Source organism: Coffea arabica, chromosome 6e (assembly GCF_036785885.1).
Source record: "Coffea arabica cultivar ET-39 chromosome 6e, Coffea Arabica ET-39 HiFi, whole genome shotgun sequence".
Classification (NCBI taxonomy): domain Eukaryota; kingdom Viridiplantae; phylum Streptophyta; class Magnoliopsida; order Gentianales; family Rubiaceae; genus Coffea; species Coffea arabica.
In genome coordinates this window covers 2,972,659-2,992,960 of record NC_092321.1, presented here as the reverse complement: position 1 = coordinate 2,992,960, position 20,302 = coordinate 2,972,659, and the positions used below count along the sequence as shown (strand labels likewise).

The following is a 20,302-nucleotide window of genomic DNA, read 5'->3' as shown; positions in this document are numbered from 1 at the left end:
GTTTCTATCTATAAAAAATATTACTTTTATTTGTATATTTGGAGAGGATAAAAGAAAAGAAAAATGCGTGTGTGAAAGAGAGAAAATAATGAAACAATTCAGAGATAACGTTCAAGTGTGTGTATTTATAAGTAAGAGAGTACGCGTGCATGCTTGTGTGTATATGAAGTAATCGTATACCATTTGCAAAAATGGTACGAGAGCATATTATGTGCGTGATAGGTATAATATGTATAATCAATTTAGAAGATTTAGTGAAAAATTTTCACTTAAAATTCAACGCGTGAATTAAGAAATGTTTAATACATTAAATGTTAAAAGTATTTCTGTTATCAAACATGGGAAATTTCTAAATGTTGAAGAGGTTTGTAGTGATAATCTTCGTTAGCCGTTTCATTACTTTATTGATTTTTCATTTGTTTTTTTTCCCCCTTTGCGTTTGACTTGCACATTATTAATCTATCCAACAAATTTGACATGCCATTCTTTTGCATGTTCCCTTTTTCCTTCCTTCGATAACTATGTATTATTAATAGTTCTCTGTCTCAGATATTGCCTCTAAACATGCAAAAGCCGACCTAAGTCTTCTCTATATCTTGCCAAACAAACGCAAGAACTAGGAAAGTGTAAAGCATCGTTCCAGTTCCATCTAGTTCCCTCAGTCATCTCCTTTCTCTGTTTTAACTAAAAGTATTCTACCGAAGCATTTTTCAGTCTCAGTCTTAATCAAACTTAAGTTTGACAATCGGTTTAGTTGATCAGATATTAGAATCTCCACGCACACAAATTGACTCCAAACGAATAGCAAATCTTTCTACCTTTTTTATTATAAGTATTTCAGGCAGCTACATTATTTTACCAAAACACTGAAAGCAACATTCGAAAAAAACTGCCCTTTTTTTTATCTTACATACATCACATCATAAAAAGTATTACAGTAATTATTCCAAATAATTTCCTATCCAAACTAAGAGTACCATACTATTAGTTTGGTCTTTGGACCACTACGCGAAAGAGACGGGTAAGGAGATATGACGGTATGGCTCTTGGTATAAATTAATACTACTACCGGCACTGTATCACAAGATAAGGCAGTAGCAGAGGGTTTGGAGTTTGGAGAACAAAATGAAATCAATCAATGCATCTTATATATTCAATATCTTCCAGTAAGAGGAAGGGATTGACTTCCATCCATGGTGGTGTAGTATAAATATTAATTTATAGTATAGCCTGTGGTTTCCTCTTGTCAACGGAACGGGACCCCGCCACCCGGATTGGGGGGTTAATAATTATCTGCACAGCATTTAGTATAGTACTGTGACAGAAGCTTTATAACAACAACAGCCAGAGTTTGGGAAGTTTGGACGCCCATCAACATCAAAATTTGTGCTAAGTACAAAGTCTAAATATGGTTCTTTTGGTTATAGAACTTCTTTTCCTCGTTATTGATTGAATTTGGTCCTCAAGAGTGTTCGCGGATGATGGAATCTGTTTTCCCATATAGCAGAAGGAATATATATTTCCCAAACTATTGGCCGAGCATCATGGGACTTGAGAATTATTACCCTTTAAAGTCGGCGTTTAGTCTCCCGAAAGACAGAAGCTTCACGAGTTCTTAAGGGATAAAGTTTAATCTTCAATAAAACTACCGTCACCCTAAAAGTTTTAGGATCTTTTTTTTTTTTAAGATTTTGTTAGTAAGAATTTTTGCACTGATCGCATATTCTTGGTTTCAGGGGGAAAAAGGAAAAGGGCAAAAGCTTTATAACGACAATACAACGCAAATCCACGGGCAGTGGTTGGGAACTTTACAGTTGCCCACCTCACATTTCATACTGAGGCGGGGCCCCACCCGATATCTTCAAAGCTTGTCCCTTCCCTTTGTTCTCTTTTTAACTTTTGGGATAAACATCTTGAATATATGGAGAATTTTTTTTTTTGTTTTTATAAAAAAAAAAATGCACTACATATTTACGAACGGTTGACTTCCATTGTTTAACATTTAAAATAATTCTGAACTTCTGGGTTGACTTATTAGTTTGGTTAGAAAACTTGGCAATCAGAAGAGATTCATTATCGATGGCAGCCGACCCTTCATATGCTTCGATGGTTTGGGAAACAAATTTTTTTTAAAAAAATATCACGGAGTTCGACTAATTGCGGGCTTCTCTTAGAGCACAGCGGAAGTAATGGTTTTCTTGATCTCGTGATTTCAGTATCAAATCGAGTTTAACATATGAACGACAATGGTAAGCGAGTAGCGGTACTTTACTTTAACAAGCTCTTATCTATCAAAATTTTGCACAACAATTAGCTAGGACAAACACACACATGCTTTCACTGCTCGGAACCAAAGCACCAACTTAGACCTATTAATGATCTAGTTGAAATTTGTTAGATACGAATGGCTGATTACAACTTAACACTTTCCAGAAAGGCTCAATAAATAAAACAATCATCCTGTCAGTAAACAAACAACTGATCTTTTTTCTCGTTGAAATTTGTTAGATACAAATGGCTGATTACAGTTTATACTCGAATAGAGTCAATAAACAAAACAACCACACTGCCAGTAACATTTCTAAATTCTGAAATCTGAATTCTGGAGAAGAAGACGAAGATCTACAGCGAACTCGATAGCCTGTTGTAAAAATGAAAAAACAAACTCTTTTTTTTTTTTTGGCCTACGTTCTAAATCCTGAACCAGCTGTTCATCTGATTGCGTGTGCGTATGTGGTGGGGTTGGGAAGGGGCCAGTTACGTGTCAAATATCAGTGAGAGTAAGAGTAGTTTTCAAAAGTCTTGGAACAACAGGACTAACTTTTACTACTCGCACAACTTTCTGGTATTCCGCAGTCTGCACATGGTTGAATCAAAAAGTTGGCTGTTCTACTTATTCAATGCATCAGATCAGGAAGAGCTTCTTACGACTGGAGATCATCACTCACACCTTTTGAAGGGTATTTTTTTTCTTCCCTTTTATTATTGTTATAAAAGTGGGAGCAAATTAGTGGGAGTAACTATTTATGGTTTTAGTGTTGACATTTAATGTTGCTATACTATTATTGTCAGCTGCAATTATTAGTGGTTACAAACATTTGTGGTAGGTATTTTTGGTAGCATATATTTACTCCCCCATAACACATCAAAAAAATAGCACACTAGTACTAAACACCAAAAGCACCCGCCAAAGAAAAAAAAAAATATATATATATATACTAGAAACTTTTTCGGCTGTGCAACGCACAGCCAATGCCCAATGTGTTGGGCTAAATATGCAGGAGAGGTATTTGGTTTTCCTATATAGATGTATGGAGATGCATATCATAAATTTTAAAAATAAAAAATTAAACTACTCGTTTGGAACCTTAAAAAATACTAATCTGATTAGATGATTATTCATTTAAGTTGAATAGAACGTCTAACGATGAAATTGTTGTGCAGAGAATATAGTTGACAACATACAGAATGTAAACCATCCTCATTGGACCATTTACTCATTGCAATACTTGCACCATTTTATATGTGCTAGCATTTCTGGTTGTAGTTACCAGCTTAACTTCTATTTTTGCATGAGCACAAAAAAATCTTGATTCGTACAATATCTCATTCACTCAACGCATAACCCATTAACATGTTTGAACTGATTCTATCTTCCCAATTTTGAGCAAAAACTAAAATATCTGTCCTCTGGAAATCATTTCAATCTAGCAAGTGAAGGACCTCAGGAGTAACAACAGCAACTTCTGATTTCAACCACTCAAAGCATGGGCACAGGCCCCAACAGAACCTAGCCGGATAGTCCTTGAGATAAACTTCTCTACCGTTTCTGATAATATAGAAACTGAAAGAGCAATTATGATGGGCCATAGTCACACGAGTGACTGGGACAATAGAGATGATATGTCTCTCACTATAACCCTTGCAGTATGAGGGACCGAAGCCCTTTCTGCAGTTACTTCAGAGGAAAACTTGTTGAGGAAGAATGAATCGGCAAAAAAAGCAGGAGTGCATTGGTAGGCTTGGGTATTGCACAACTGGATGTCTTGCACTCTGTGGAAAACATCGTCAGGAACTGTAGCAGCTCTACTTGTTGCGCTCACTTCCGAGTTGAAAGTGTTCCTGGACAGCCAAAAACACAGACAAAATGCATAATCGGTACTTAAAACAATTATGTTTTCCTTTATTTCTCCATCATGGCACAACTATGAGGCAGATTGAAATAGGCAAACAGCATAACTTGAAGGAATGCCATGCAAGAAACAACAAAACCGAAACAATAAATCTTGTGGACAGAGTGATTTCAAATTTTCTGGTCGGGTTCACTAAAGTTCTTTTAGCTTTGGTAGGGATCTCAACATAGCATCCAAACACATAAATCACAAGCCAAAGTTGTTGCAGGCTTAAGTGACCTAGTACGCATGTCCACAGGGTGTACTTGGCCATCCATGACAATTACTTCAAAGGAGGGTTTCAAGCCTAGCACATTTAAGTTTGTCCAATGAAGATTCTGTGAATACTTGACTTGCCATTCTTGAATGATCTTGAATGAACCAACATACTTGCCATTCTTGAATGAACCAACAAACTGAAAAAGTAGTTATAAAATTATTCAAAAGAAATCAGATGGCACTGCTTCAATATCTGGCCCTGAACTGACTGTCCAATGGATCATGGACTAAATGGCCCTTACCTATGAGGAATGTGCATAGGGACCAACTTTTAATGACAAACTGAACCCCAACTTTTACTTAGTTATGTTCTTTTAGCATTTTAACAATTTTTTCCCCAAAATGCTTCAGGCTAGATTCAAAATCAATTTACCTATCATGATAACAAGTTCATTTAGTTATGTTCTTTTAAACTAAATCCAAAATGTTCTTTTAGTTATGTCCTAAAATCTATAAGAGATATGGCATGCCAAATATATTGTGCAAAACAACATAGGCCATACCATCTGATAATACCCACTTTGTGAGTCAAAAGAGAACCACCACCCATGCACGTCACACATTTGATAGGCCCACAAGAACCACAAGTTACTCAAGGCACCATACACATCCCATTACATTTTAAGCATCTGCATGGAGATTTTTTGACAAGCTATCAGCTACATAGAAAGTCTTATATCCGATAACAATAATTGCAGAGAGAAAGCTGCTAACGATCAAGATGGGCCTAACATAGCTAAACTATGAAGTGTGTAACTTTCAGTTTATGGTATGAACTCTCCCTACAGATACAACAAAGTCAGAGTATGGAATACAACTTTACATTGTATCAAACCCATCTCTGAGCAATTAGACCCCTCCCATAGCACGCAGGACAATGCATCATTTTATTTTCTTATTTATCTCCCAAAGGCAGAGCATTATTCTTTTCAGAACTTTCCATTGCAGGAACCTCTGATAAGCCTATGTAATCATGTTCCTCAAAAGGCATAGACATCAAAGTCATTTTTAAGAAATCTTAGCTCAGCCACAAAAAAGATTCTGGAAAAGTAACGAAAAGATGAAGAGTTGAAAGTATACATGGACCAAATTGAACTTGAAAGGCATATAAAGGTTGAAAGAATGAACAAAATTTTTCAAAAATCAAACTGAAAGATCAAAATTAAACTTCCATATGACATCTATCACTAGCAAAAATATAGCGAACGTCAACATAGAATGAGCAACATGAGATCAAGATCAGAACCAAAAAAGGTCGAAAAGGAAAGATAAAGTGCCCTAGAAAACACAAAAAGAATTGGCCATAGAAAAAAAAAGGATATAGAGCAAAATAGAATTTACCTGTGTAATCTTTCTCTCCACATTTTCTCTACTAATTATCCCAAGTTTCATATAGACATTTCATCAAACGCTTGATAGTCATTAGTCTATGAGATTTCACATACTTGACTTGTTTGAACATCTGTATTTGCTTGCAACCAAAACAAACACCACCAACCAAAAAAAAAACTCAAACATCAGAACATCATTTAATAAAAAAGATGAGAAAAAGAAATAACAAAATGAAGAACATCTAATAAAAAACTTAAAAAAATGAAACAAACCTTGTCAACGAAGATAAAATCCAAAAAGAGACTATGATCAATAATGTGTATACATTAGTTTCTTTATTTATCTACTATTGGTATTTGTTATGTAAAGAAATTAACAAAAAGTAAAGAAAAAATCTGTCTTACCCAAGAAGGCATCAGAGAAAAAGCAGCGAAGAGCAAGGTGGGATTTTTTGCTGCTCCTATTTCCTTCCAATAGTAAGAGCTCAGATTGCAAGACAAAATAAGGAGTGATAAATATGTATGTTCCCTTTCTGATTCCAGATTTCCCTAAAACGTAAAGACCTAAATTGCTAAGAAGCCTATCTGTCATCATAACTGGAAAATAGATCAAATCTGCAAAAATGTCTTTTTTGCAATAATCACATGATTGAGAGATGAGATAGAATACGATCTTTGTGAATCAAAAGACCAGCCAAAATTTGGGGGAAAAAGTTGTTGACAGAGGAATACCGCAACTAAACCGCTGAACAGAGTTGGCAATCTAAATAGCATGCAGAAGAATCCTATCAGTCAACGTAAAACTATACAAACTATCTAATAAGTGTAATACTGACAGAGGAAAAAATTAGACAAAAAGAAAGGCGTGATTAGTTTTAGTAGGAAAGATTGCAGAGGTACAATCATTTTCAGCCATATTCAGTCAATAAGTGAAACCAAATGAACTTACAACCCAAAAACTACAGTCATTTTAAGCCATGAAACAACACACTTCTGTTGCTTACCAGACAATCTGGCTTCATTAGGTCTGCGCATTTTTTCATGCAAATATCAGGTTGTATGGTTCAAAGTTCATCAAGAAACATATTTCATCAAGGAAACCTCGTGTTTTTTTTAATGTTCCAGCTTTATAGATACTCGGATTTAGAGAAACTGCCATAGATTCTATAATCTTTAATTGGGTGTAATAGTATTCATAGAATCGATTATGCATCACTAACTGTATCCAGAATACGTGAATATTAATAGATCAGCCAACATGTTGTGGTTTTAAGATTTGAGAGTTCTGTGGAACCAGGAACGTTGCCTTTAGAAATAGTTTTGAGAAATTAATATACCACACCTCTAAGCCAGCTACAACAAATCCTAGAAACTCAATATTAGGATTATCAGTTTTAAATTTTGTTTCTTCTATCGCCTACCTAACTTTTGTGCATAATACCTTCAACATGGGGCAAAACCTTAATGTGTAAGACTTTTTATCTTTTATTCTCAGCTTACACTTCAGACTGAGAATTTAACTTGTTTTAGCTTGGTTATCTCTATTCAGAAAGTGGTGACAACCCTTCCTTCAAAATCAGTTGTACATATTATTAACAGGAAAAGAAAAAACAAGAAACTGAAGGACTGAAGAGAGTGACCTGAAATTGAAGCAACTACTTACTGGAAATCTGTGGACGCTTAATTAGAAGTTTTTCTGCACCAATTGTTTCAAAGTGCAATTAACACCCTCAAGAAATTTGGCAACCAAAATAACAAGTAGACAGATTATCCAATCTCTTTAATACTGGTAGGGAAAAAAAATTAAACAAAGAAGAGTAGTAGTTACCTTTAGTACAAAAAGTTGTAGATGACAAGGTTGAAGAAGCGTGAAGTTTTTTGTGACCAGTATTTCTGTTCCTAATATAAAGGCGCAAACTTTCCTTCATTCTAGATAATTTGCCAAGTGGTCAACAATAAGGAAAAGAAAAGGACAAACCTATATCCCTAGCAATGGTATTAGCCATCATGAACAGAGCGGATAAAGATGCAAACTGATAAATTGTCAGAGATTTTTCTTTTGAGTCTCAATAATTTCTCAATCGAAAAATGAAAATGAATACAAAAGGACAAACCACAATCCCATGGTTGGGATATGATAGAGAGCACAGAAGTAAAAAAATTGGATGGATAGCCATAATTTAGGGAAGAAAATCATGAAATGATTGACCGACTGATCTGGAAACAACAGGAGGGGGAAAGTAAAGAACAGCAAACAGAAAAAAAGAGACAAAGCAAGAGGAAAAGAATGGCTGGGGAATAAAAAGGAATGGATAATGACTAACGAAAAAATCCGATGAGCAGCCACAATTTAGCGAAGCCAATCCTGAAATTGTTGACCAATTGTTGGAGGAAGCAGGCGGACAACCCATTTCTTGGCCACTGTTTCTAAAAGCTATTCAGCTGCTTCTGTACTTCTTTTTTTCCACCGAAGAGAAGAATAGTCCAAGAAACGGGAACAATGAAAAGGAAAAGAGGATTATCATCTTTTGTGGAACAATCCCACAGTTCGGATATGGATGGGCAGCCATAATTGACTCTTTGTGGGAGAAAAGAAAGCTGAAAGAAAAATTAACGGTAAACAGAGAGAGACAGAAAGGAAGAAGAAAACAAAAGATGATGGGCTAAAGTTGTAAAATGAAGTAGAAAGGGAGTGTTTTGCTTTCCTGCCATCGATGCACTTCCAGATTTTTATTTGACTTTTTGACTCCTATGGGCTAAAGTTGTAAAAATGAAGTAGAAAGGGAGTGTTTTGCTTTCCTGCCACATCGGTGCACTTCCAGATTTTTATTTGACTTTTTGACTCCTATGACTTCTTGTCTTTGATAACGGAGACAAAGAAGTGAAGAACAACAGAGGTGATGGCAACTACGTCTAAGAAAAGATGACAACTGAGAAATAAAGCAAAAGGCTATTCGCGAGAAGTCAGAAATAGCCCTCAACAGTAAGTTACTGTTTTGGAGTTAGTTATTTTTATCTGGGCAAGATAGTAATTTCATGTGAAAAGACAAAAATGACCTCAACAGTGATACACTGTTCAGAGAACTAATCAAGATTCTCAGGGCATAAACGGAAGAAAATTTTTCTCCCTTCCCTTAGCCTACCACGTGGCTAAACCTGGGAGTAGAAGTCTTAGCTTTTTATATATATGTAAGATATATATATGTTCACATTCGTTGAACTTCGGCTGGCACAATCCTATTAGTAGTATATATAGAAAAGAAAGAACAAGTGACTGCTGTTTTCATCTTTTCTGTTTTTACCATTTTGGTTAACAGTAACAGTAGCGTTGGATAAAAATAAAAGTTCCACCAGAGTCCCATCTCTTTCGGCAGTTGGGAGATACCCATATGGCCAACACACACAACTCAATTCCCTGTGCTCCTGAGAATTATTTTTTTGTTTATGTTAGTTTAGTTTACTGGAATACTGTGATATTTGGGGTTTCGTAAATAAACCACTTATTTGTTTTATCGAGCTCAGAAACGGTTCATTGTACCTACTAGTTTTCTACCTAAGACGCACGTTGTATTCTATCATTTCACTGTAGTTGGCCAAACCAAGCCAGCAAATGTCCTCCTCAGTTATCTTCCTTCTTTTTGGCTCTTTTTATGGTCGTGGAAGCCAAATGTTGGAGTTTAGTGGTACACTGTTAGTTACTATTCTATGGCGATATATATATATATATATATACTAATAATTGCTTCAAGGTCTGCGTATTTTCTTGTCAATGTCGGTTTACTCGTCAGAGTCCGCGTATTTTAAAATTTGGGCTTAAAACTGCTGGCTGAGAAGAGGGGGCTTTGATCAACGTGTTGGGCTCCATGACCGGGTTGTATGAAAGCACAACACTCGTCGATGAGCAAGTCTGGAGTGGAGTGGATTTTCCGTTCGGACAAGATACCTGCCCGGGCCTCCAACTATTAATCTTGTCCACTTTCAGCTCTTTAACTATTATTCGCGTACTTTTAGCCCTCTTATATCTAAAAACATATATATATTTTTAAACCGTTTGTCAATTTTAACTATTACTCCCAACGAAATCTACCTCAAAATGACATAAATTTTATCACTTTCAATCCTCCAATCACATCTAATACCGTTGCAACTACTGCATACTGATCAACGACCATTGATCATTGTTGATCAATAGTTGATCACTATTTTAGTGTTATCAAATTTAAATGAAAGCATACTTTTAGATTCTATTTTTTGAGTAGATTCTGAATCTGAACTCAAATTTTTATGAGTCCTGCTAGTTATGACAAAAACGTTAGAAGTGGTGTGGAAAGTGTACGCCTTTAGAAGTTGGAGGGCTAAAACTATGCAAATAATAATTGGAGGGCTAAAAGCGTGCTAGCCAAATATTTTTTGAGGGCCAACCAGATAATTTGCCCTTTTTGTTCTCTCTCCTTTTTTATTTTCTTTCTTTTTTTTCTTGGCTACTTTTTTCAGCTAGGAAATGACAAAAAAAATGAACTACGACCTCACCCAAATGTACATGCTCGCGCTATATTTGCATACCTATTTCTACTAAGGCAATGTTTGAATTGTAGGAAAGTTTTACGGGAAAGTAAAGTGAATGAAAGAGAGGTAAAAGAAAATGAAAATAAGTTTTCGATATACGTTTGGTTACTAAGAAAAATATTGACAGAATATAGGAAGTTAATATTAGTTAGTATTGCCCCCTGCGGGCCGACAGGTTCCGCCAACAAATCCCGTGATCGTACTATCAATAATAATAATAACAGTTAGTAGCAGTTATTGAAACTTATGTCAAGAAGTTAATAAAAATTAATTGGAGTTATTAAAACTTCTGTGAATAACTAACTATTTTACTTCAAAATCCTGCAAAATTTGTAGGGCACAAAATACAGGAAATTGTAGAAAAATGCATGAAATTTTTTCAACATTCTTGCCAACCAAACATGCATGAAAGAAAAAATAAATAACTTTCTTTTACTTTCCCACACTTTTCCTGTAAAACAAAAACTATCTAAAGGTAAGGTCGATGCTACTTTAGGTCAAAGAAGACGTTATCATACAAGCATGTTTGACTCTTCTGATAATTTTCAGTGTTAATTATTTTCGTAATTTTAATACTTTTTATCTTTTTTTTTTTGATAAGTGGAAGGTCTCAAATCCAAGGTCCCTCACTTACATACCCTCTCTTCCCGTACCACTTAATCTATCCCTTCACTCCTCTTACTTAGATACCCTTATTTTTGCATGTACTTTATCTTAAACACACCTTTAGATATTTCCAATTATGATACATTTGATAAAACTGAAATTTGAAATATGAAATATGAAATTGTTGAGTTATTATATTGTTAAATATTAAAATTTTAACATCTGCATGTATTCTGCATTAAATGATCAGTAACAGTTTATCACTTATTTTTTGGTTGGAGTAAGATTTGCTTGGACAATTCAAATCTCATTAATTAATTAAGATGTTTTATTTTTAGATGTCAAATATGTATGAATATATTAAAACCTGAAATCATTAAATTTAAGTACTTGTACACACACCCAAAAACACACGCTAAGGGTCTACACAAGCGTGGATGTTCAATTTTTTCCGGAGAGTGTGAATGCTCAAACTCAAAGTATATATTTTTCTTTAAAAGTCAAACTTAAAAAATCATTGCTTTAGGCAAACTCCTTTCTTTTTTTCCAAAAAAAAAATTGAATGTTAAAAGTCAAAACTTCCAAATTCTGCCAAATTGATAGTTTCCGGCATATTCTGCCACGTGGACCAGTAATTCTGCGACTCGGTCATTCGTCATTCACGATCAAAAGTCAAAACTACTACAGAATAGCGGATTCATTCTCCACGTAACAATTTCCTAACTAAACTCTCTCTAGGTTGGCTTCCACCTTTTTGTCACCTGAATGGCCTGATTAGTTAATTAATTGCAAATTCTTGATGAGTTAGGAGCTAATCGATTATTGTTGGTTGAAGAAAGGAAATGGGACTCCTTGGGACTTTGGTGGGAATCATAGGCTTTGGCATTGGAGTTCCAATAGGCCTTGTTCTGGGTTATCTCATATTTATCTACTTTGGGCCACAAGATGTTATCAAGGTGATCATACATCGATTCATGCGTAATAGACATCTGTTTTCACATTCTTTTGCACTGTACATAGCCTCCAAAGCCTTCAGGAGTGGCTAGCAAAATGTTTCGAGGAACATTTTTTGCAGAACCAATCAATGCCTTGTTAATTTGTGGTCCACCAATAGCTGGATTGGCACTTGGCTTTGAAGCTACTGATAATTCAACTAGACCAGTTCCCCTGCTGCTTCCTTTTTCCCGATTGTATCTAAATTGGCATCTTTTTTGCATTTATGCATGTCAAAAAAATTCTTGTTTTTCTTCTTTTGCTTGTGTCGGCTTCTGCAACTGATTTTCCAGTCTTGGCTTTTTAGGCATGCAGAAAGAATACCCTTTAATTGTTAGAAGAGCACTGCTATAACTATACAATGGTCCTGGAGCAATAGATAATGCCAGGGACTAACGGATATTTGCAAGAACATTTCACCTGTAGTCAGTGCAGATGTTGTTCAAATATTTTTGCTATGTATTTGAGTAGGAATTTGGAACTGAATCAGCTAGTTGAATATAAATTTGCAGGATCCTGTCAGTAGGGCGCCACTTGAGGAGATAGACTCCAACTCCTTAGTTGATCTACTACCTGAACTTCCACTGTGGGTTATGAAACCAGACTATGAGCGAGTGGGTATCGAGAATAACAAATAAAACTATTTTGTCTGAGTTGAGGTAGATTGTAACTATCCCTCTTTGTAGTTTGTACTGAAGATATCGACATTATGTTGTAGGTGGACTGGTTGAACAAGTTTGTACGTCATATGTGGCCTTACCTCGATAAGGTGATCGAACTTATGATGTCTCGTACGCTTCAGATTATACTGCGTGATCTTAAAGCAGAGTCTCATGTTCTTTTTGTTTGAAATAGTGAAGTCTACAATACAGTTGTAGGCCAAAAAGTTTTATAAACATAATCTCCTTTCCTCTGCAGGCAATTTGTGGGGCCATCAAAAGCGCAATGAAACTTTATCTTGCTGAGTACACTGGCAGATTTAAGTTGGACTCTTTGGAGTTTGAGATCCTTAGCCTTGGAACTCTCCCTCCCTTGATTGATGGTACGTAAGTATAACACTTGTATGCCTATGCCTATTTTCTGGTTAAGGGTCCTTGATCCTAGTCTGGACAAATTCAGGTCCAGACCAATCATGACAAATCTCAGATAAAAGGTTTACAGAAGAAAGTGCAAAGAATTACCCAGTAAACGAGGCAGATCATAATTTGTTTTAAAAAATAACAGTACTGGAAATGGGAGTATGACTTGGAAAAATACAAAAGTGGGTTAAAGAAATGTCAATGGAAAAGGCATGATCAATATGAACTGCTTTGTTTCTATGAATCTCAAAGTTTGTCCATCAACTTGGCACTTGGCAGGTATTAAGGTCTACGAATCGAATGAGAGTCAGCTATTTTTTGAGCTTGCCCTGAGATGGGCTGGGAATCCGAACATGATTCTGGCTGCGAAACTCTTATCTGCGAAAGTCACTGTTCAGGTATATGTCATGCTGCTTAATTTTTGTTTCATCCGAAAAGAAGATAGCCAAAGGTCATGCATTTTTGGCTTCTTATTAAGCATCATATTTTACTGCAAAAAAAAGGCATCCAGGAGCAGCACACACGAAAAAAAAAGACAGATGAATTATATGAACAAGCTCAAATACATCATATTTTTTGTTATGCTTATTGCAGTTGATTGATTTACAAATATCAGCAGCACCAAGGATAATTTTGAGACCTATTGTCCCAACATTCCCATGTTTTTCAAGTGTAGTAGTGTCATTGATGCAGAAGGTAAGAAAAAAGAATTTCGCATATTAATAAAAAGCTTGGACATTACTTTATGGATGTGGAAGAGCTTTAATCAGTATACTCTCCATTTTCTGTAGCCAAAGATAGACTTCGGGCTGAAGGTCATGGGAGGGGATCTGATGGCCATCCCTGGGTTATACCAGTTCGTGCAGGTGGGTCGTCATCTGCCTTTCCATTATATCAAGTAGCCCAGAAAGTTAAAACCTTATCCGTGGTTAGCAACAATTATGTTATCAAGATGCTAAACAACTGAAGCAGAAGTGAAATTCTTATGAAGAATCGAATGTTAAGCGATGCAGAACTTGGAATAGTTGTCTGGAAAAGGTATGGCTCAGAGTCATCCACAAGAAAAGGAGATTTAAGAAAATGAACGATTCACGATTTAAGGGTTATCTTCCTCATATAGTTCCTGGAAAAAAATGCCCGAGGTTATTACACCTTTCCCTGACAGTTCTGTACCCAGTCAGTCTTGTAGATAACTAATAGATAATCCACAATCTTCTTAATTCAACCACATGTATGAATTAACAAATCTTGGCCTGCACCTTGTATCTTCTGTTCTCTTTTTTTTTCTAGGCATAAACGTGCACGTTGATATTTTTCATACTTGCAGTAGAGAATTTGATGTAGCATTTGGTCTTTCCATTGGTTGCAGGAACTTATAAGCAAAGAAGCTGCTAAGCTTTATCTCTGGCCACAAACGCTCGAAATACCTATACTTGACAACTCAAAGTAAGTAGTGAAGCTACTAAAGAATGATTATTTTGCCTCGGATATTACTGGGAATGCCTTTCAGCTTCTTGGCTGAATTACCTGTCATTACCATGCATGAGCAATTTCCGTGATCACGGTTCCGTGCCATATTTTTGTTTTTGCCTTCAAGGAGCATTCATTTCTTCACGTCAATAGCTTAAACCTAGATTAATTCATTCATGTTTACACGATAAGACTAAGACGTTGCTTTCTGCTTTTTGTCGTCTTAGAGCAAGAGTGAAGAAGCCTGTTGGGATATTGCGTGTGAAGGTTTTGAGGGCATACAAACTCTTGAAAAAGGACTTTCTCGGATCATCTGATCCTTACGTTCAACTTAGTCTTAGTGGAGACACGATTCCTGCCAGGAAGACTTCCGTCAAGATGAATAATCTGAACCCCGAATGGAATGAAGAATTCAAGCTCTCAGTGAAGGACCCCTATACTCAAGTTCTCGAGTTACGCCTCTATGACTGGGAGAAGGTTATAAAGCTCTTTCCCTGATAATATTCAACGTGCTCTTAGAACTTCGTTGATGATAGTTAGTCATTAAACTTCATGGTCTTCAAACTACAAGTTTTTCAGGCTTCGACTTCGCTGTTTTTATCTCAATATTGCAATTACGATAGATCACAAAAAATTAACATGTCATTGGACCAACCTTTGCTTTGCAGGTGGGGGCACATGACAATTTGGGAATGCAAGTTGTTCCGCTGAAGCAGCTGACGCCATACGAGAAGAAAGAGCTTACACTTGATCTGCTCAATAGCACAAATAACAGTAGTGATTCCCATGACAAGAAGCCCCGAGGTCAAATCATGTTGGAGATTACCTTTGTGCCTTTCCTAGAAGACAGTAAAAAGTTCAGCGGAGTCCCGGATTATGCTAGAAATGGAAGTACTAAAGAAGCCCCTGCAGACAACTTGTCAGGTGCTGGTTTACTATTGGTGACGGCAATTGGTGCCGAGGACGTTGAGGGCAAAAACCACAATAATCCTTACGCTGTAGTCCTGTTCAAAGGAGAGAAGAAAAAAACTAAGGTAGTTGATTGCTTACTCTTTTCTTTTTTTTTTTTGTTGTTGTCGATCAGTAACATTTATATTGTCGCATTATCACCCATTTAGGCCAATGGGGTGTTCTGGCACACTCTAAAATTTTTTGAGAGCAAGGTGCGAGGTTTGAATCCCTTAATTAAAATCCCTTTTGGCGATCAACTTGTTGGTTGATTAGATCCCACATTTTGTTATAATGGTATGAAAGACATGGTTTGGCATTGGTTTCTTGGGTGCTGAGTTTCGATGTAATATGGTGTCAATTTTCTCTAGTCGATCAGCAAAAACCGGAATCCCACTTGGAATGAGGAATTTCAGTTTGTGCTGGAGGAGGCTCCATCCACGGATCAGATCCATATTGAAGTCCTGAGTAAGCGAAGAGGCATTGGTTTCAGGTCAAAGGTATGGTTCATCAATCAGCCCTACATTTACAACCGAGTTTATAAAACGAGAAATGCAAGCATAACTTTTGTCTGGGGATGCATAGGAATCACTGGGGCATGTTGATATCAATCTTGCTGATGTGGTGCATAATGGGCGAATCAATGAAAAGTACCATCTTATCAATTCCCAGGATGGTAAAATACACCTTGAGATTCAATGGAAGGTTATCTGATATTTGCTGCCTCCATCGTAGTGTCAGTACTAAAGTACAGATTTGAACTTCTTTGTGCCCAATTTTGCATTCTTCAATTGTACATATATGTAAGAAAGGATATGAAGAAGGCAATACTCAATTACAAAAGGTACTTTGATCGTGTTTTGCTTAATTTCTGACATGAAATGTTCCATTTGTGTGTAATCATTGTTTTGTCTGGACTCTGCCTCATACGTTGATGGAGCTTATGTCGGTTGGATCATCTATATATATCACGTAATTCTGAGCAAATGGTTAAACGTAATGGATATATTTATCCAAAAATCAATCTTTTTTTTTCTTTTTCTTTGTTTCGCGAAAGTATGAGGGTAGCCCTTTAAGTTGGCCCAAGACATAATAACAGCAACAAAGATTCATGAGAACTGAAAACGGCCCAAGGAGAATTAAAAGAGAACTAGTGGTGCATACGAGATTAGGTCTAAAGGGACAGCGTCCTTTGAAGACAGAAATGCCCTCGTGTATATATATATATATATCCCCAAATATCTGTCTCATATATATATATATATATATATATATGTATATCTATCCCCAAATATCTGTCTCTCCATTGTTTTTTTTTTTTTAAAACAAAATCAGAGAGGTGGCGGAAGTCGAGCAGAAGGAAAACCTTATCTACTCTGCGTATCCCTCAAACCCTTCAAAACCAGCAGATACTCTGCTACTCATCACTCACTCACTACTGATTCATATCATGGCTGCCTCTGCCTCTTCGCTTCACTTTCTTTCATTCACCCCACAAACTACCCTTTCTCTATCAAAACCCAATGCCACCCATCTTAATTCCCTATCTTTTCTGTCTCCTCCTCCTCCGTCTCTCACCCGCTGCTTATCCCTCAATGCTTTCTCTTCTTTGCACCCGCGGGAGCTTTCCTTGCCTTGGTCCCGCAAAGCGGCCGTTTCCTCTGACTTGGACGAAATCGGAGTTATAGATGGGGAGGAAGAATTAGAAGACGAGGTTCTCGGCGATGGAGGTTCCAGTCCCGAGGAGGAGCCCAGTTTCTCCCCTGACCTTAAACTCTTTGTTGGCAACTTGCCTTTCAGCGTCGACAGCGCTGCTCTTGCTGGCTTGTTCGAACGTGCTGGAAATGTTGAGATGGTTGAGGTACATTCGTTCTATTTCTCGCTTATCTTTTGTAGTTTGACTAGAATCTTGGAGTGAGAGTAATTGGCCCCTTTTATTTTAGTGTAATTTCTTTCGGGAGTCATAGGAATTGGCCCTTTTCTGTTTAGTGTATTTTATTTGCTATGTTTAGTTGCAATTTCAAAGGTTGCACTTTTGAACCTTGTCTGGGTTTATGAGAGTTTATTACAGTTTTATTTACTCATATCTTACTTAGGTAATTTGAAGTAATGGCAGTTTAAGCATCTGGTAGTATATCTGACGCTATCCCTTTTTGTTTACGTCATTATGTGGGTGGTTCATGGTTGAATTGGTGCAAGAAAATTAGAATTGCTTTGCTCTTGCTGACTGGCAAGCTTGGGTTTGCAGGTTATCTATGACAAGGTTACTGGAAGGAGTAGAGGGTTTGGTTTCGTGACCATGTCCACAACTGAGGAAGTTGAAGCTGCTGAACATCAATTCAATGGCTATGTAATTTCTCACTCTTTTAACTATTCATGCATGTCTTTGTTTGCTTTTGTTTGCTTTTGGCTTTGGTGCTTCTCTTAATCCTTTAATAGCTGTTGTGGCTATTATGAGGCAAATTGTAACATTTTGCGTGTTCCAGAAAATGAAGTCACCCGCGTTGAAATTGAACTAAAGCACTGTTTGGAGTTTGTTCCGTCTTACACATTTTCATGTCAAGTTCCATCATGTAGTCTTTAAATAGCATGAAGCTGTGTTGATTTTCATATGGTTTCTGGCTGTTTCGGTTATGCCACTTATTCACAAGTCTGACAAATTTTCAGGAACTTGAGGGGAGGGCATTGAGGGTGAATAGCGGGCCACCACCACCTTCTAGGAGGGAGGCGGGCTCTTTTAGAGGAGCCAGAGGCGGGGCAAGTATTGATAACACCAATAGAGTCTATGTAGGAAACCTTGCATGGGGCGTTGATAATTTGGCTCTGGAAACCTTGTTCAGTGAGCAAGGAAAGGTCGTGGAAGCCAAGGTGGTTTATGACAGAGACAGTGGCAGATCAAGGGGTTTCGGTTTTGTAACTTACAGTTCTGCTGATGAGGTCACAAACGCAATTGAATCTTTGAATGGCGTTGTAAGTTATTGTTCTATAACAACTGCATTATATCTTTTGTTGCTGTATGTAGTGCATATCAATTTATTCTTCTAGGTAACCCTATATCTTTTACACTTCTACGGCCCCTGAATCAGAACTATATTTTGGACTGGCTACTGGTCCGTTTGTCACCTCTTACTGTACTTTTTTCTGGAAAGAGGATGTTAGTATTATCTTTTCACCATGCTGAACTATCAAACACCTTACTGTAATCATACTGGAGCTGTGACGTTCCTTTTTTTTTTTTTGTCTCTTTTGATTTTTTTTGAACCTTAATTTTCTGTGTTAAACTTGAGGATTAAAGAGTACCAAGCTGTTACTGATGCTAAGACTCACAGTGTTTGGCTTTTTCCAAGAATGGAGCACATTAAGCAAGTAATCTGCCTTGATAACACTCTTATGGATATATTGTCCTTGTTATTATTTGCATATCCTACTCTGCTGGTTTTTGTCCTTTGCTTATTTAGTTCATTGCATAGGATTGAAATACTACATAACATGTGGTTGCCAACAGGCATGACCATGCTAGTGCGTTTGATCTGGTTGCTTTAAATTTGTTTCTTGCTGCATCATCTCATTTTGAGCTGTGAATTGCAGGACCTGAATGGAAGGACAATCCGTGTAAGCCCTGCTGAAGCTCGGCCTAGGCGAGACTTTTAAGTGACTTCTTGTTTGGTCATGTTTTTGCTTCTCTCAAGTAAAGGTAAATGTTTTAACATTAAGCCGTTTTGCTGCTGCCTTTAGATACTGGGATTAAAAGCTCGCTTTTTAAAGATGCTCGGTTAATCAGCTTCACCAGAAATTAAGAAATTCTTTTGTATTGTTATGCTTCTTATGTTTATGGCTTAATTTGGCTAGTATGACAAGTAGTACTGTTTTTGATATTTGACGTTAAATGCCTGTAATTTCTGTAACAGTCGTCTAAGTAGCTGAAGTGATTCTGAAGGGCTCACGAATACGCAAAGATTTTGAACAACCTGCTTCACTTTGCGCACCAAAGTTGCAGTATAGATGGTTAATGCTCGCATCCAGATGCTAAAATCCCACACTTGGGAGTTTTGTCGATGCATCTGAACCAAGAGCATGACTAGGTCGCCTGCCTATTCTTTTTTGGGGGAGAAAATCATGAAATTGTTGGATCATTTGCATTCTATTGATATTGGTATGCATAATCAATCAGATGACCTTAAATGTATACTCATCTTGACTTAGCTCTGAGCCTAATCTGTGGCTAAAAAAGATTTATCTATTACTAAGTATGTTGTTGGTCTTGTTTTGAAGAAACTTTTGTTTAAGAGTCGTCTGTTTTCAAGCCAACGCAAACAGGGCAACAAAAATTGCAAAGGATGAAATCGAGCACCCGCCGGGCGTTCGAGTTTGTTGAGTAATGCAGTGGCTGAAACTGGTCACATTTGAAACTGGGCCTAAAGCTCCAGAAGGAAGGCATCACCCAGACCCGGTTATGGGCCCGAGAACCAATAGAGTAGAATCCAGGGCAAACTGGGTTCCTGAATTATTCGGATTAATTGGGCAGGTCTGCACGTTGGTAGTTCCATATCCGACTCCCTTTCCATGGGCCCTGGTCGGAGACAAAAGCAGTGTGCCCGTTCCGGGTGCTCTAAATTGCTTCACGTTTCATGCGGGTTTTAGGAAAGAAAAGAAACGAAAAGATGATCACAAGTTAAAGGGAAGGGAGGAAATGTTCGTATCATAAGGCATACATATTTTATCGCTCTATCTTTACGTTTGCTTATGGGCACATCTAAAATTGTTAAAGCTAAAAAGCTTTAGCAAACAAATCTATCTAACTCCGTAAAACAAAAAAGGCTATTCGAAATTAAAGAAATCTGTCGAATTCTTTTCTTCT

General features: G+C 37.0%; 3 protein-coding genes across 25 annotated transcripts; 2 read left to right on the top strand and 1 right to left on the bottom strand.

Annotated features, from left to right (window-relative positions):
* Nucleotides 1-3,466: 3,466 nt before the first annotated feature.
* Nucleotides 3,467-8,663, bottom strand: LOC140009299 (uncharacterized). Of its 23 annotated transcripts, XM_072054434.1 has the most exons (8): nt 8,107-8,663; nt 7,611-7,711; nt 7,446-7,478; nt 6,188-6,331; nt 6,056-6,086; nt 5,793-5,913; nt 4,955-5,080; nt 3,467-4,122 (listed from the first exon to the last, which is right to left on the bottom strand). In XM_072054434.1, the coding sequence occupies exons 2-6, from the start codon at nt 7,708-7,710 to the stop codon at nt 5,889-5,891; spliced, it is 333 nt and encodes a 110-aa protein (XP_071910535.1). In that variant the 5' UTR covers nt 7,711; nt 8,107-8,663; the 3' UTR covers nt 3,467-4,122; nt 4,955-5,080; nt 5,793-5,888. The 23 variants fall into 23 exon arrangements, 3 of the variants coding, with proteins under 3 accessions (XP_071910535.1, XP_071910533.1, XP_071910534.1); XR_011816716.1 differs by lacking the exon at nt 6,056-6,086 and having other exon boundaries at nt 6,188-6,545; nt 7,423-7,478; nt 7,611-7,681; nt 8,107-8,433; XR_011816717.1 differs by lacking the exon at nt 6,056-6,086 and having other exon boundaries at nt 6,188-6,545; nt 7,611-7,681; nt 8,107-8,432.
* A 3,041-nt stretch (nt 8,664-11,704) lies between these two features.
* LOC113697565 (synaptotagmin-3) lies at nt 11,705-16,308 on the top strand. Its single transcript, XM_027217241.2, has 12 exons — nt 11,705-11,910; nt 12,460-12,561; nt 12,666-12,716; nt 12,866-12,989; nt 13,306-13,424; nt 13,621-13,722; nt 13,818-13,892; nt 14,396-14,472; nt 14,724-14,973; nt 15,165-15,530; nt 15,816-15,944; nt 16,030-16,308. Exons 1-12 carry the CDS (start codon nt 11,797-11,799, stop codon nt 16,156-16,158), a joined length of 1,638 nt encoding a protein of 545 aa, XP_027073042.2. The 5' UTR covers nt 11,705-11,796; the 3' UTR covers nt 16,159-16,308.
* A 440-nt stretch (nt 16,309-16,748) lies between these two features.
* LOC113696177 (29 kDa ribonucleoprotein A, chloroplastic) lies at nt 16,749-19,719 on the top strand. The gene is made up of 5 exons (XM_027215553.2): nt 16,749-17,305; nt 17,693-17,794; nt 18,112-18,414; nt 19,033-19,138; nt 19,353-19,719. The coding sequence occupies exons 1-4, from the start codon at nt 16,895-16,897 to the stop codon at nt 19,093-19,095; spliced, it is 879 nt and encodes a 292-aa protein (XP_027071354.1). The 5' UTR covers nt 16,749-16,894; the 3' UTR covers nt 19,096-19,138; nt 19,353-19,719.
* The last annotated feature ends 583 nt before the right edge of the window (nt 19,720-20,302 follow it).

Bases quoted from the DNA above. Each gene is read 5' to 3' on its own strand.
- LOC113697565 (XM_027217241.2), top strand. From the start codon at position 11,797: ATGGGACTCCTTGGGACTTTGGTGGGAATCATAGGCTTTGGCATTGGA. The intron at 11,911-12,459 runs GTGATCATACAT...ATAAATTTGCAG, and splicing joins GGCCACAAGATGTTATCAAG to GATCCTGTCAGTAGGGCGCC. The intron at 14,974-15,164 runs GTTATAAAGCTC...TTTGCTTTGCAG, and splicing joins GCCTCTATGACTGGGAGAAG to GTGGGGGCACATGACAATTT.
- LOC113696177 (XM_027215553.2), top strand. From the start codon at position 16,895: ATGGCTGCCTCTGCCTCTTCGCTTCACTTTCTTTCATTCACCCCACAA. The intron at 17,306-17,692 runs GTACATTCGTTC...TTGGGTTTGCAG, and splicing joins GAAATGTTGAGATGGTTGAG to GTTATCTATGACAAGGTTAC. The intron at 18,415-19,032 runs GTAAGTTATTGT...TGTGAATTGCAG, and splicing joins TTGAATCTTTGAATGGCGTT to GACCTGAATGGAAGGACAAT.
- LOC140009299 (XM_072054434.1), bottom strand. From the start codon at position 7,710: ATGAAGGAAAGTTTGCGCCTTTATATTAGGAACAGAAATACTGGTCAC. The intron at 7,479-7,610 runs GTAACTACTACT...CAATTGGTGCAG, and splicing joins TACAACTTTTTGTACTAAAG to AAAAACTTCTAATTAAGCGT. The intron at 5,914-6,055 runs GTTTGTTTCATT...AAGCAAATACAG, and splicing joins ATTTTATCTTCGTTGACAAG to ATGTTCAAACAAGTCAAGTA.